The 15,578-nt window shown below is 40.2% G+C and overlaps 2 protein-coding genes across 2 annotated transcripts; both read right to left on the reverse strand.

Moving 5' to 3' along the window:
- Positions 1-1,553: 1,553 nt before the first annotated feature.
- LOC115924916 lies at positions 1,554-5,431 on the reverse strand. The gene is made up of 5 exons (XM_030987780.1): positions 5,104-5,431; positions 4,315-4,617; positions 3,629-3,738; positions 3,011-3,222; positions 1,554-2,293 (listed from the first exon to the last, which is right to left on the reverse strand). The coding sequence occupies exons 1-5, from the start codon at positions 5,426-5,428 to the stop codon at positions 2,251-2,253; spliced, it is 993 nt and encodes a 330-aa protein (XP_030843640.1). The 5' UTR covers positions 5,429-5,431; the 3' UTR covers positions 1,554-2,250.
- Positions 5,432-5,778: 347 nt separating this feature from the next.
- LOC115925078 (hyalin-like) lies at positions 5,779-13,676 on the reverse strand. Its single transcript, XM_030988238.1, has 7 exons — positions 13,610-13,676; positions 12,947-13,103; positions 11,264-11,349; positions 10,426-10,671; positions 7,746-7,988; positions 6,813-7,094; positions 5,779-6,095 (listed from the first exon to the last, which is right to left on the reverse strand). Exons 1-7 carry the CDS (start codon positions 13,671-13,673, stop codon positions 5,779-5,781), a joined length of 1,395 nt encoding a protein of 464 aa, XP_030844098.1. The 5' UTR covers positions 13,674-13,676.
- Between the last annotated feature and the right edge of the window lie 1,902 nt (positions 13,677-15,578).

Raw genomic sequence — 15,578 nt, forward strand, 5'->3', positions numbered from 1 at the left:
ATTGTTTAAATATTGCCTTCAGAGGTTTAGATGGCAATACTACAACCTAAATTTCCCCAAAAGCAGAAATTTATGCCCAAATGTTCAATGTTGAAGTGCATTCGCGATATCTATCAAGGCCGGATCGATATGATAATTTACCAAATATATCAATTAGTAGGCGGTTTCCCGGCAAAGTTTGTATCATCACGTATTAATCAAAACATTTTCTTTCCCTTGATTGGTAATACTAGCTTCCATTTCATTTTTGAGAGGGGGCGTTTTTAAAACTGGTTTATACCTTTAATATGAAAAAACAGTATGGAAATATTCTATAGAGGATAAATTGCATTTTAAAGGAATGTTTACAACTGTGCATTAATGTTCTACTTTTCTGCTAATACATTTATAATCGCTATACGTTAATGCAAAAAAATGATCGAGGATATCAAAGTCTCTTTGGATGCCTGTTAATAAAGGCAAAATAAATTACTATGACTTCAAATACTTCTATAAATTTATTTTCATCATTATTTTCCTTTAATTTACAATCATTTACAAAAGTACACGGATATACGCTAGACGACATTGTACTCCATGGTACACTTCATCAGGTTCATATAACATATCCTGGAGAGTTCGTTTCATAATTTATTCAATAATCACACCAAATTAATGATTTAGCAAGATTTGTCTCAATACACAGATGGAATCAAAATTCGCACCACCCAAAAAAAAAATCCGCACGAAGACAGATTTTCATGGTATTTAGGAAAAGTTACTTTTCAATCACCCCTCCTTTTGCTCAATAATTCACTTCAATCGATGGTTTGGTGCAAAGATCCTAGCATGGAATTCATTTTCTTATCCTTTTCTATTTCTTTCAAACTTCTCGGTTTCCATCTGAAAGCGTAACAGAGGTATTTCCTTTAGACGAGCAATAATCTAATTACGATGGTTACCACATGATCAGGGGCGTCAATACAGGGGGCAAAGTGGAAATATTACGATTTTGATTTGATTTGATTTAACATTTTTCCACTCAAATATCCACAAATTAAAATGACACATACAAACCATATAGTATTACAGTATATGATAGAACAAATTAATTATACAAGTAACGATATATTGATAAGTATGTACGTAATAAAATAAGTTTACAGAGTACATTTAAGTTTGAGAATAAGACAACAAATAAATATATTGCTTGATTTAACTGATTCAAGGATTTGGACATTTAGATCAACTTAAAGGTCATTTGGACGAAATGTGAACGCCAGTCAGCAAATTCTGAAACCCGTAAACGTTTTGTAGCTTTTCAAAATTTCAAACTCTAATGACGTTCATGATACTTGTTGAAAAAAACTTCAGCTTTGTCGATGGCAAAGTATTTGTCGAACATCTCCATTCGAAATGGTCAAGCGATGCCCATACACAGGAGCGAAGCATCAAGGATAGCTATCTGGTAAAGAAAAGAAGCACTTACCAAGCTATCGTATCTTCACTTATCACTTTAATAGGACATAACCGGCTATCACTACCGAACTGAAATCTCAAGGTTTTACTCTTTAATTTGTAGAACAACGACGAGAGTGAATCGTTTGGATCTAGTCATCTTCAGCGTCACAACGTGGATGCTTTTTTGCTGCTATACCCTGGAACAATTTAAGGAGATTATTTGGTTCATGCGCTTCAGTGTCAAAAGCTTGTATTTTCCAAGATCGTATACATTGACGATGTCATTTTATTCTATCATGTCAAACTAATTATATCTCCCGTCGTATCAATAGACTCCGAAAATCATGCGTGGCCCATTTTCGATGACATTCTCAGTGACACCTCGACACATAAACATGTTAAAATATTTATCATGCTTGTATAGCGTACATCACACATTATGATACGTCCATGTTTCCTTCCGAGGAGTTTTAGAAGTGATTTTCCCGGCTTTAGCTCCGGCAGCTGTTACCAGTGCCAATTGCACATGGAGCATCATATAATAAACCACCCACTTCCGTCACTTGGGTCGAGTGCGGCAAATTTAGACTAATGTCTGACCAATGGACGTCCGTCTGTGGCAAGGATTTGAACCACGTATCAAGTGATTTACTATACCCGGTGACTCATCCACTAGACCACCACACCTCTACATATGCTGCACTGATATTGACAGGCCGCGTGGACTACGATCCGATCAAGGAATTTCAACTGGCGAAAGTATTTTGGCCAACAGCTTTAAAAAAAAACACACAATCTTTAAAAACTCCGTCAGTCTGATAGGTTGTAATAAATTACCGATTCACTCTGCGTCCTGTGGAAGAACAAACAAACAAAGAAAGAATCAGAGATATAAAAAAATAAAGAATACGAATTTCAATTTACCCGAGTCCGATAAATGAAAGTGACTTGACACTTAAACTGAACGAGTGACTTTATTATTTGTTAGGTATTTCTCATTGGAGGATGAACGATTTTGGTAACGTAGTACACGAGTACCTCTCCTTTTGAGTAGTGTCACATTCTAGAGATGACGGTAAACAAACTGGATTGTGGGTTACAGTCCCGGAAGATTGAAAGGAGCTGATGTGATGAGGAAGGATTCGAACGAATGCACTGATTACACTCCATCGCTGCCAATAAGGATCGGCCATCAGATTCATGAATTTGCTGTCATGGGTTTGGCCTAAAATCTTAGAAGCAAAATGGGTGTGTTACCCCCAACGGTCCTCGCTGCATCAATAGGGACTTTTAGATTTACACGACAAGAACGTGGACCTCTACGTGTGGCATCCTTTTAGCAATGTGACGTCGTGTTAAGGCACTGCCGGGCACTGGCAGTGCCTTAAAAGGACGTCACATTGCCTTAAAAGGATGTCACGTAGCAGTCCACTATGTCGATGTGCAAACCTAGTAAGCACACAGCGTCGGCTTCCTGCAAGAAGGCCATTACTGCCTGTGACACTACTCCAACGGCCTTCTTGCAGAGAGCCGACGCTAGCATACCGTCCGCCATGTATGTCCGACTTACCTTTGTAGGGTGTGATGCGGGCTTTGTCTCCTTGGTAACCTACTAAACGTCCTACTAGTTCTAACATGGTGATGGTGAGGTAGGTTGTAGTTGTTGCTCTCAGGCCGTCTCATCAATGCTATGCGGTTTGTGAGGGAGTTCAGGTAGGAGGAGTACTGATGATGAGAGGGGTTCTCGTACTCGTTCTCCGACGGCCGACGAGAGCGGAGTTTCTGCCGGAAGAGAACAATCAATACAGTTTTCATTATCAGCATTATTATTCATCATTAATCATCTACAAATTAATACACCCTACCCGCACCTCCAGTTAAAACTCAGACGAGTATTTTGGAGGACCAACCAACTAAGAACCAAGGACGAAGTGGAATGCTGCTGAAAGAGTGTGGAGATGTACTGAGGAAGTTTGATTGACTTAGCTTTTAAAGTTTAAACCAATATCCGGCATTGGATTCTACCAGTAACTGGAAGCAAGTTTTGTTCGTTTAATAACAATGTGGTAGCATGGGACCATTTCATTTTGTTAGTGTGTTACATTTTGCTAATGTCAATTAAAGTAGGTATCTGGCATTGTCCTTGGACTCAGTTCTAATGGGAATCGACTGTAGTATGGAAACTTACCGCTGGAAATTTCCTATTGAAGATGAAGACTGCGATTAAGTAAACCACACAGAGCAGCAGCGCAGCACCTAGTAAACCACACGCGATGATTGGTGATAGACATGTGCTCTCTGAAAAAGAAACGAGAAAAAGAAAAAAAGAAAAGAAACGTAAGCAATTTACCTGTTCTTTTTCATTTATTAAGGTGGAAACTTGTTTCATCTTCAAAATAATTTTCCATTGTTAATTCTTTTCACGCCTGTAGCAGTCTTTATGCCATCTTTGTAACAGCCGCTGAGCACTGGATATTAATACATGATTTTTAAAAAAGGAGAGACTGCAGCAACCCCCCCCCCCCTTTTTTTTGGGGGGGGGGGACTGATGAGTATCTAATCTGTTTGGTTTTAATGTGAAATATAAAAGAAGCACAACGGTAAGGAGGATGATTATTGTTCATTTATAGTGGGAGCATCTCTGGCCCCGAAGATCGCAACATTTAGAGGCCACAGTCAGTGTAATAATAAAACAATATCCACAAATGAATTTACAGAAATTTCGTCGGAATAAACACGATAAAACAGACTCCTCAACGACTCCAAATTAGTAAAATTGGTAAAGTTGGTAAAATCTTGGCCATTGGATTTTTTTGTTCGGTCTCGTGTCGATGAGGTTAGTGAAAATTAGATCATAATGCTGTTTAAAAATACCTCTGGCTCTGAACATTGACAATGCTTGGTCTTTCCCTGGTGTTATTTTCAAATGTCTGTCATCACTCGTCAAAATTCCTTTCCTAGTAGTAATGCGCATGTCGTAAGTGGTTCCGGCTTCAAGACCCGTGAAAGTAATGACGTCATTTCTGGTTCTAATTGGCATAGTTCGATGCTTGTGTTTTGGTGCTGGAGTGAGGATGATTTCATATCGGTCACGTGATCCAATGGCGTGCGCCCATTGGACAGTTGCAGAGGAATGATCGATGGCAGATAGGAAAAGATCGGTTACCGGTGCTGGTTCTGTAACAGACAGATAAGTTGAAAAATGAACATGGAATTCATCTTTAAGCCTTTTTTTAGAGAGAGAGAGAGAAGGTGATAGAGTTCAGTCAATATTGTCCAAACTTAGATTTAATTTCAGCCCCATCTACATTTATCTTTTCCAATTTTGAAATTAAAAGAAATTATAAGGTGGGCCTATTTGATGTAGCGCCATTCCTTGCTATTTTATACAGCGATGCTTCCTTGTAGTAACAAAGCGTTGCGCACTGCTTAAAGCCACACTGTCCTACTTGTAGCTACTTGCTCCCTCTATATAGAAAACAATGCCTAATCGGTAACCATTGGTCCCCCATGATCATTTTTTACTTTATGTTATTTGAGAGCTGAGTTGATGAGATAACCATCTGTCCAGTGACCTTGCAGTGTGATCTAATCTCTCCTATAAACTAGTACAGATATGCTTTAAGACGTGTATGATTCTATATTGTACAGAAAAATATTTACTTGTAGTTGAATTTGTCTCGAATGCCACGCCATTTTGATTATTCACCACCCTGATGGTGTAACTCGTCACCGGATTCAGATCATGAAAGGTATAACTCCAGACGCCTTGATTGAAGACCACATCCGTAAACAAATCTCCCTTCTCGGAGTAGATGAACAGAATGTGTGCATCATGGCTTTGTGACGTCATCTGTTGGGGGTCGAAGAGGCTATCGTCATCGATTTCGTCTTCATCGTCGTCGCCGTCAGCATATGGGTATGTATTTCCCATTATGGCAATCGTGTCTGCGGTCATCTCACGAACAAGTATCCCGGATGGTGGCATTAGTGCTGTGGAAAACGATCAGATGATATCCATTTGTTGTTATCCACGTCACACTTAAAGGTAAAAAACGGGGGCTGGTAGAATATGTTCAAAGAAAACAACAAACTAACAACAAAAAATACGATTGAAGGATATCCTACTCATTCCTACAACTATCAGACGTCTGGTAGGCCCACATAACACTAGTACTGCTGATCATTTAAAGTCAATAGTAGTGGGGTTTTCAAACCTTTTTTTATTTGTCTGTTTTGTTTTCTGGAGCTTCCTGTTATCAACGATTTTTGTAATGCAAAAAGAGGTCCTTGGGACTCTTTACGACACTACTTGATATCCAAAAAAGGAAAGCTGTCTCAAATTAAGGTATACACTATTTTCTCACCTGTTTTAACCATAATATTTATTTCCTCGCTCTCTGTTACGTCAGTCGAATAACCGCTGACGGTCCGAATCGATATCTTGTAACTGGTGTACGGTTCCAGACCGGTTACGTGAAGTGAGTTCACACTCTTCTCAACAGATTTCGTGAAGACAACGCTCCTATCAGATAACCGGCGAACCGTGATTTCATGGCTCTCGAATGAACCGTTACCCGGCTTCCACAGCAAAGTGAAGGCGACAGGTGTAATGGTACCTGGTATAATGGAGACATTGTGGGGAGGGGCAGGCCCTGTAATGTACATGGAATACACAACAACAACAATTTATGTGTCAGTAAACGTATACAATATATATCTGATGTAGATCCAGAACAACCACTTCATCATAAAGAAGATTATTGTCCCTATGATATAATTGGCAATGTGTTTATTTCTTACCTGCATTTCAGGCAAAGCAACAAATCAAGCAGTCCGTTCTTTGACATAACATAAGTCACGCAAGCAATCCAATATCGAAAAGCTTTTCTAAACAAAAGTTTGTAATGAAGCATGTTTATGTAATTGACCACCTCTTAGTCTATTCCGAATTGCGGCTTGTTCCCTGATCATACACATCCATCAAAATGAAATCCATGACAGCTCCTTTATCCCAAACGCACCAGCTGCAATCAATAATTGTTATTCCATTTAGTAGATATATGTATTTTCCTATTTTGTTCATGTTCATGTATGTGATCCTGGAACACCCTTGTGGTATACAAATAATATCCAGAATGCGTGGACTCCATTTGATAATCTGGGATGCGCTAAAATGTTTGCCCTTGTATAATTCAACTACTGGGGAGGGGGGCGTTTCACAAAACTTGTCATCCGTGACAAATGACAGTTTTTGTTATAAGCTACTGAAATCCTTGCCTATGATTGGTTATCAGCAGATTTGTCACTGATGTTTGTCATTTGTCATTGAAAAAAGGCTTTGTGAAACGGATCTTTGAAAGGAATCTCACTGGTTCTCTGTTTGGTCCTCATCACCTGCTTGGCTCCCGTCACCACCACTTTGATGTCGTAGTCCATCCCTACCATCAATGGACCCAGACGCCTTGAAGCGAAGCTCTCAGCCCTGTTGATACCATGGTATAGGTGGTCCGACGCAGAGGGCTCCCTTCCCTCTGACGGCCAGACGTAGATGAGGTAACTTGATGCCTGCTGGTCCGTCGTCTCGGGCCAGGCTATGTGGATTGATGTGGTAGTGTAGTTACGGATGAAGATCTGCGCGTCCGGCACTCTTACTAAGTGAAAAGGAAGGATAAGAAAGGGCTATCGACCAGAGCATTTACTAAGTCAATCATGAAAACGACCCGGTTCAGTTCTTCGATTATCCATGTTGACAAGAGAAAGAAGCTAATATTTCCATAATCTATCACCGTGAACGCCTGCTGATAGGTTTTCAATGAATCGTAAAACTCTGGTGATAACAGCTATAGGCTATGAATATTTAACGATACCGAATTACTAACTCAAAACCAATAATATACTAAATCCTCACTTACAATTTCCCTGCATAAGTATTCTTTTTAAAACACACAAATAATTGCATCCCAAACCCTAGCAGTATAGGCCTTTCTTTGAAGAAAGAATGCCCGCAGCAAAGTTTGCCTGAGCAAAATTTGTATGACTTTTTAAACTTTAAAACTGCCAAAGACAAAGTAAAACCTTTATTATACCTTTTCTATGTGTTCAAAACTATTTTCCTTCCCGTAAAAATGTATGGAAATGAGTCGAGAATTGTTGTTATGTTGTCATATGCAACTTTCAATGATTTGTAATGATGTTGTAATGATTAACCGACTGTACGCCTATCAAGGTACAACTTACAAGATGCTGCGTTTAACGGTTCAATCGATATCATATCGATAATGTTCAAGTCTAATTTGCCTTACCCCTCAGTGTGACGAAAAATGAACACGTGCCTGTGTTTCCCGAGTAATCTTCGGCTGTATATCTGACATGCGTAGTGCCAAGTGGGAACAGTGACCCATTCCGATGTGTCGAAGTTACCCGAGCGACGTCCGCGTTGTCCCGAGCCACTGGTTCGGTCCAGCTGATGCTCCGAAGTGTCTCCTTCGGATTGGCATTGACAACCATGTTAGATGGGCACTGATGGAGGGTTGGATTTTCCCTGTCTACAAAATTAATAGATCAAATGTTGTGAATAATTCGGTGGAGGGTTGGATTTTCCCTGTCTACAAAATTAATAGATCAATGTTGTGAACAACTCGGTGGAGGGTTGGATTTTCCCTGTCTACAAAATTAATAGATCAAATGTTGTGAATAATTCAAAGTCCACAATGTCATGGTATATGTCATAATGGTCGCTGAGCATAATGGTCTCTAATGGCAGTGGTTTGTATATAAAAGCTTAAAAACTTTGACAGCTTTAAAAAACATATCAAATTGTTATAATTGAATTCGTACATTTAATGCACAAATACACTATTTTTTCCCCGACTGTGACTCCAGACCTTAAACATTCTATTCTAAAAACTTCCTTTTCTCTCTTCTCATTCTTCTTCTGACCCCCATTCTTTACCTTCTCTTCCTATTTCTCTTCTTTCTTACATCCATCATCCATATCATTTCATTGTTTTTGTCTGTATACTTTGCTTTCTTAAAAACTATTATGAATGACACTGTGTCAAAATTATTTTGAGGAACTTAAATTCTACAAGCTACTTGCTTTTTATTAAGTTCCTTTTTTCACATGTAATTTTCGAAATTATTTAGTGTAAATGCCATACAAACTTATGCTATGTAGATGTCTTTATTATTCACGAATATCAATTTTGTAAATATGCTAGGTTTTGTTAATGTATTGTATTTTCATGTGAAATAAAAGAAACTAAACTGAAAGTCTTTGCAAGAATAAGTTCACACTCAAGAATAAATTTAGATCCCTCTTAACAGATTGACCAATTGATTCTTATCTTAACTAAATGTAACTGATGCCATCATCAATCTTACGGGAGCCTGATGGACCCTGTATTTTACGCATAAGGGAATAGGAGAATTCACTAGTAGTCAACGGGTTAAAATATGAGGATGTAGTACCTATTCCAACTATTTGAAGCCCATCTGCTCTAGTTTGGCATGGAGGGATTAGACCACCCTGCAAGGTCACTGGCAGGTGGTTATCTCATCAAATCAGCTCTCTAATAACATAAGAAAAAGGGCATCATGGGGGATCAACGGGTACCACTTAGGCATTGTTGGCTGTATAGAGGGCGCAAGTAGCTATACGTAGTGCATTAGGGATTTAAAGTTCATATCAGCCCTAAACTTCCTAAAGACTTTCGTTTTCCTAGCTACGACATCATCTCAAGAATAATACTAATGCCAACAAAGACTAATGGAAATAATCTGAATTTGAAACACTGACCAAGCACGTAGAATTTTGAGACATTAGGGACTTTCAGATTTGGACGTCAATATAGTGGACTGGTAAGTGTGACTTCCTTTTGAGGCACTGGCGGTGCCTTAAAAGGACATCACATTGCCTTAAAATGACGTATTTGCACGTCGACATAGTGGACTGCTACGTGTGACTTCCTTTTCAGTCACTGGCGTTGCCTTAAAAGGACGTCACGTTGCCTTCAAAGGACGTCACACGTAGCAGTCCACTATGTCGACGTGCAAATCTAAAAGTCACTATTGTAGAGCAAGCGCCATGAGCACCTATCAGAGGTGGATACCGACGCTTTACAAGAAGCGATCATCACCATAACCATCATCACCATCATCATCAAACAAGACAAGAAATAATTGGAGACCTATATATGCAAGCTGAACGAGGAAATTGTTAACAAATTTATGTGTGATTTGTTTAAAATGAATGTGAAACTATAATTTTGTTAATGTGAATATTTTTCTTCTGTAAATGTGTAACTTCATATAATAATAATAATAATATTGGATTCTTATATAGCGCACGTATCGACCTTGCAAGGTCCTCAAGGCGCTCGTAAATTACCCGGCTATGCTAGGCTGCCGATTTCGACGCTCACAGCATTTCAAGGAATTCAAATATATTTTATATGAACATTTTATATGTAACTTTATAAGTAATTGTTCGCTTGCAAAGTTGAAGATTATTTGTAATTTTGTATAAAATGTTCTACATTATGTGTAATTTTCTTTTTGAGAGAAATGAATAAAAACCTATGAAAAAAATTTAATGTTCAAACCTTATTGATGATTTTTTTTTTTTAAAGATTATGCCCTTTTAACTATTTACACAAGATTTGTAAAATTGTGTACTCGAAGGCAAACATGATTCTCTCCCAATTTCTTAGATTTGGGTTTCCAGCTAATCAGTGACATAGTAGAGTTCCAGCTAATCACAGGGGTGGGAGGGGCTGGAAGGGGCTGGGTACAAGCCTCACTTGGTGGATGAAATAGCATAGCCGCCGACCAAAAGGTGGGTATAGGAAGAAGTCGATCATTTTCTCTTCACGTCCCCCTCTCCTTTTTCCATGTTGTTCCCCCTTTTCGATATGCGATTGATTGACAGGGCACGACCCCCCCCCCCCCCCGCCTTAGCTATGCCAGTATGCAATGACGTACCTTCGACGATAACGTTGAATCTGCACTCTCCTCTGTTACCGCTTGGATCGATAGCCCAGTACATCACCTTGGTCACGCCCATTAAGAACCGTGATCCTATTGGTGGATTCGAGCCGAATTCGACCAATCGGATGTTGTCTGTTGCAGAGGGTCTCTTCCATGTGACTCCGGAAGCAAACGCCTCTCCTGGGTCAGTTGTGGTGACCACGCTTGTGGGGCATGTTACAAAATGAGGTACCTCCCTGTCTAAAGAAGAAAAAACATAAAATCGGCATGATTTTTTTTCCTTTCTTATTTGAATTTGTGCAGCTATAGGCATCGACGGGTAAATGAACCTTCGTGTAACTTTAATTTAAAGTTGCTTGTGAAGATCAAGAAAATAATGAAAAATACAGCTTGTTTATCTAACTATTTCAGCTATCAAAAAAGCAATCGCCTAGCGTAATTATTAGGTGAATAAATCGAGATCAACAAACTAGGCATCTTCGAGATGAATTTCTTGTTACAACACGGCCCGTAATACTAGTCCACAAATACACCTTAGATTGTAATGATACGTCAAATTGTATCATCTTACAGCCATAGAATATTGGCGATTCCTCTTTAAATTACTAAGCATAAGCCCATGGTGTTCAATCTTTAAATAGATTATCATAAGGAAATATTGTATATCATGGATATATTGTGTGATACTCTCAAATCGATATAGATGTTTTGTAAAGCCATCACCTATTGAGATTTTAACGCTATCATGCATAATCATACATTTGATATCAATATCATCATCATGATTGGATCTTCCGGAATCGTTAAACACACTATAGAGGGCGCGACATACCTTGTACAACGATATTGAAAGCACATGAAGCCTTGGTGCCCATGTAGTATGCTGTGTATCGCACTGTTGTTTCACCAACAAAGAACCTTAGAATATAAATAATTATATAAATTGTCAATTTTGTATTTAAAAAAAAAGAGAATTACAAGAGGGCAAAGGATGTGAATCATGCACGGTGATGTATAAAGATGGGACTGATTAAGCTATATACCTTGTTGAAATAATAATAAAAACACCAATAAAACTATATAAAATAATAATAATGATAGGCCTAGTTGGTTATTTTGAAGCGCTCGTGTCTGTCAGGCTTGACACAGTTATTACATCGGCTCTCTAATTATGGCGCTCTAACATTTCAAGTAATTCATTCTTGTCTGGTATTCATTTGCATCATGTGGGTCTAGCGTGGCTAATGTAGATCAGTGTCTTGCCAAAGGATATTAGTACCGCGGCAGGACTCGGACAGTGAACCTTGTGATTTACAGTCCAGTGACGTATCCACTAGATCATTGCACCTCCATGAGTAATGCAAAGCAAAAGAAAAGGAAATAGTCGTAAACACATCCTCCCTGATTCAAGCTAAGGTCACAAATCAGAGCGGCGACCGACAGATTAGTGGCCTGCTCGGTCGCCGCTGGAATTTAGGCATCGCCCAACGATTTTTTTTTGTTTTTTGTTTTTTTTGAGAAGTCGACCAGGCTGTAGAGCCCCAGGGATGCCTGGGCGGTGCCCTGTCGATTTCCTGTCGGTCGCCGGTCGATTTTAGGTAAAAACTGGGCAAAATCGGAGAGCTGCAGCGTTTCGGCAGTGACCGACAGATGACCCACCGATTTCCGAGCGGTCTCCCACCGGCCACCGGCTAATTTTAAAGAAATTGCCCGGCGCCCGGCCGGTAATCAGCGGGGAACCAAAATACGCTCGGTGCCCGGCACCGACCTAATCGAGCGTTCGCCGTCGAGCGATTTAGGTCAAAAATCGAAGCCGCTAGGTCAAAGGCTGCCGACCGATTTAGGACTCGCCCTCAGTGACCGAATGATCTCCCCGCGGCGGCCGGCCGGCGACCAGGCGGCGACTGCTCGGCAGCCTTTGAACTAGCGTCTTCGATTTTCGACCTAAATCGCTCGACGGCGAACGCTCGATTAGATCGGTGCCCGGGCGCCCGCCCTGCACGGCACCGAGCGTACTTTGGGCGGCGCCGCCCGAATTTTAACTCCGCGCTAAAACTTCAGCAGCGACCGTGCGATGCCCTAAAAACAAGCGGTGCCCGAGCGAAATTGCCTCAAAACTCGCCGCCCGACCGCCGAGCAAGCTACTTTTTGGTGTTGTGACCATAACTTCAGTTCAATAATTGTGTTCCATTCGCTTCGTAAGAACAGTCCCCTCTAAAGATAAGGTTGAGTTATGGTAATGGTAAAAAAAACATTTCAACAGTGTCTATTCAAATTCACATCGATTGTTAAGCAGTACAAATAAAAGACTCTTGCTACAGTATTTAAAGGATTTTAAACGAAATTTGTGTAATTGCGGAGAAAAGAGGCAAATAAACGTCGAATTTTTCATCGATCGGGTTAGTCCCAAACCGAATTTAAAATTACTGATATTTCTGTACCACTGGTAAAGGGGCATGTTTACCCTGTGCCCCCACCCCCTCCATCTCCCCTGAATACGCCAGTGTATCCTTACGTGTCCCCGGGTGCATGGGATCTGAGCGGTATGACCCGCTGTTCTTCGGTATCTATGAACTCCGGCTCCGGCCATTCCACACTGGCCTGGTTCTTGCCCTTATCTGTGCCGACATTGATGCTTGAAGGACACCCTCTCACGTTCACCATGTCTTGTCCTGAAAGAGAGAGAGAGAGAGAGGGGAGAGGGGGAAAGAGAGAGAGATTAAGATTAAGAGAGGAAGAAAAAGGGAGAGAGAGAGAGAGAGGGGAGAGATATTATATATAGAAAAAGGAGATGCAATGAATGTTGTTGTGTGTTTCAATATACATTCGACACTTCTGAATTATGATAACCCTTCTGTTGACATTTATATACATCTGACGTTTGCTAATTGGAAGATATAACAACTTATTTAGATAATTTTCATACACCATTTAAGCAACCTGACAGATTATCTTTTCAAAATGATGATTTTATTTTTTAATCTATATTCGATCTTTGAAAAATGAAGGCCATAAAATCATGTTTGTATCATTCTAACGTAAACAAGTGTATATCACACTTTTCCGAACGTAACGCATATTAATAATACATGACTTTGGATACACCAACTATTGGAAACAAAGTGCGACAAAATGCAAATGCGATATCTCTGCAATTAAATAGAGACAACTAACTTACCGAGTACGTAAGCACAGGAAATCGCCGGTAGTATCAGCCATATTTTCCATTCAATAATCCTCATTGTTTTACTGCAAAGGATTGAGAGAAAGAAAAAAAAAAGCTGTTTCGAGATTCAATTCAAAATGAATATAATTATCATGTATATCATTTAACGATTTTGGAAAACATTAGCTGAATACATCGTTTTGTAAATACAACGTGAGTTTTGCCGAATGTTGTCTAAAACAGAGCTTGCTCTGTAGGCCCTCACTAGTTTGTTTATATTCGATGGCCCCCTAGGCCTACGCCATATTGATATTGCATTTACAAGTTTAATGGTTGGGACTTGAGGAACCGCGATGGTTCAGTTGTAGAACAATGGTCTCGGGCTCGTAACCGGGGGGGGGGGGGGCGGACCCGTCGCCCCCCCCCCCCATGGATCCGCGCCTGAGCACAAGCCTACACAAGCTTTCTTAGCAGTCAGGTCAAACATAATTGCAACCCAAGCCCTAGCACTTTAAAAAGTGAATACCCGCATCACCAGGCATGACTTAAGTAGAGCAAATGCTTCATCATCATCCAGGTGTTCATCACACGTGACCAGTATTGAATGAAAAAGAGGCACTTGGATAGCCAACAGGTGTCTCGACACAGGGCAGCAAACTCTTGATACTAGTCTGCAGGCACAGACTCTAATTTAACACTAATCACACTTTCTAAAGCCTTGAGCGGAGCCTATCTTTGTCAGTCTCTTCATGGACCTGACACAAAGTCCATTGTCTGTGGCTATGCAAAATAATAATACAATAACGTACAGAGCCTATGCAGCATGCTGCCAGCCTAGTCTCACAGTGCAGACACTGATACAAACAGCGACTGCATGAGAGTGGGTTGTGCCTGTAAACTATTTGCATAAGTCCTAATAAAAAAGATGTTGTATTGCCCTTTAGGTGCAAAAACATGGGTTGGTCGGTCGGAAATCTTCTTTTTTTTTAAACTTTTTTTCCTGTTTTGTCTTCCTCTTTAGGCTGATATTTCTCAGTTTTGAAGGCTTTAATTTTTTTAATCTCTACAAAACGGTTATAATTTTTTTTTTAAGCCGACCGTAGATTTCAAGATGTTTGGGTTGGTCGCAAAGGGCAATACAATATCTTTTTTTGTTGGGCCTTAGAGGAAATATCTGGCTTAGACCACCCGGCGTATTAAGCACACTCCCGTTTACACCTGTGCGGCAAATCCCACAATCACATCAGCAATTGTCCGCTCATAATCAGGTCGGTAATTGATTACTACCGTTCGCTAGCTCCACTCCCGTATTTGAAGGAAGATGCAAGGGGCGGCAATCTGCCCCACCTGACAGATTTCTGACCAAGAACAAAAAAATGTAGCCGTTCTGATCAGTCCTAAGCGTTATGGAATGATGTTTCCCCAAGAGAAATTAATATTTTGCATGAAGAATATTATAGATTGTTCATTTTGTTTATATCTACAAACTAATATGAGATACTTCACAAGAATGGGGATTCCTATTATCAATGCATCAAGTTTATAAAATATTATATTGTATATACATGTAGGTTTGTTACGGAATGACGTGGGAGTGTCGTGGCCGAGTTGTTTAAGGCGCTTGACTGGAGACGCGAAGGTCGAGGGTTCGAATCCCGACACGGCACTAATATCCTTTGGCAAAATATTAACCTGCACTTACTACACTCCACCCAGGAGTGTAATGGGTACCCGGTAGGATGCGACCATCATTGTTGGTCAAACAGTTTTGTGAGCGTCAACTAATGCCTGACTGGAATGCTCCCCAGGGAGTGGAGAATGTGCACACAGTGTGCGGGCAAGTAATGAATCCAATGACCGGGGTAATAGTATATCTGTAAAGCGCTTAGAGAAATCGTATTAAGCGCTTTATAAGCGGAATATTGGCATTTTATCATTCCCGCCCGTTTTCTCATTAGCCAACAGACCGGTAAAATCAGGT

Source organism: Strongylocentrotus purpuratus, unplaced genomic scaffold, assembly GCF_000002235.5.
Source record: "Strongylocentrotus purpuratus isolate Spur 01 unplaced genomic scaffold, Spur_5.0 spur5_scaffold_17, whole genome shotgun sequence".
In the NCBI taxonomy this organism is placed as follows: domain Eukaryota; kingdom Metazoa; phylum Echinodermata; class Echinoidea; order Camarodonta; family Strongylocentrotidae; genus Strongylocentrotus; species Strongylocentrotus purpuratus.

What these genes read in the sequence shown, in the direction of transcription:
- LOC115924916 (XM_030987780.1), bottom strand. Translation starts at nt 5,428, where the DNA reads ATGCCACCATCCGGGATACTTGTTCGTGAGATGACCGCAGACACGATT. An exon ending in TCAATAGGAAATTTCCAGCG is followed by an intron (nt 3,223 to 3,628) that starts GTAAGTTTCCAT and finishes CTCTTCCGGCAG; the next exon opens with AAACTCCGCTCTCGTCGGCC. An exon ending in CCGCATCACACCCTACAAAG is followed by an intron (nt 2,294 to 3,010) that starts GTAAGTCGGACA and finishes GTTCTTCCACAG; the next exon opens with GACGCAGAGTGAATCGGTAA.
- LOC115925078 (XM_030988238.1), bottom strand. Translation starts at nt 13,673, where the DNA reads ATGAGGATTATTGAATGGAAAATATGGCTGATACTACCGGCGATTTCC. An exon ending in ATTCAACGTTATCGTCGAAG is followed by an intron (nt 7,989 to 10,425) that starts GTACGTCATTGC and finishes TTAATTTTGTAG; the next exon opens with ACAGGGAAAATCCAACCCTC. An exon ending in GAGGACCAAACAGAGAACCA is followed by an intron (nt 6,096 to 6,812) that starts GTGAGATTCCTT and finishes TGTACATTACAG; the next exon opens with GGCCTGCCCCTCCCCACAAT.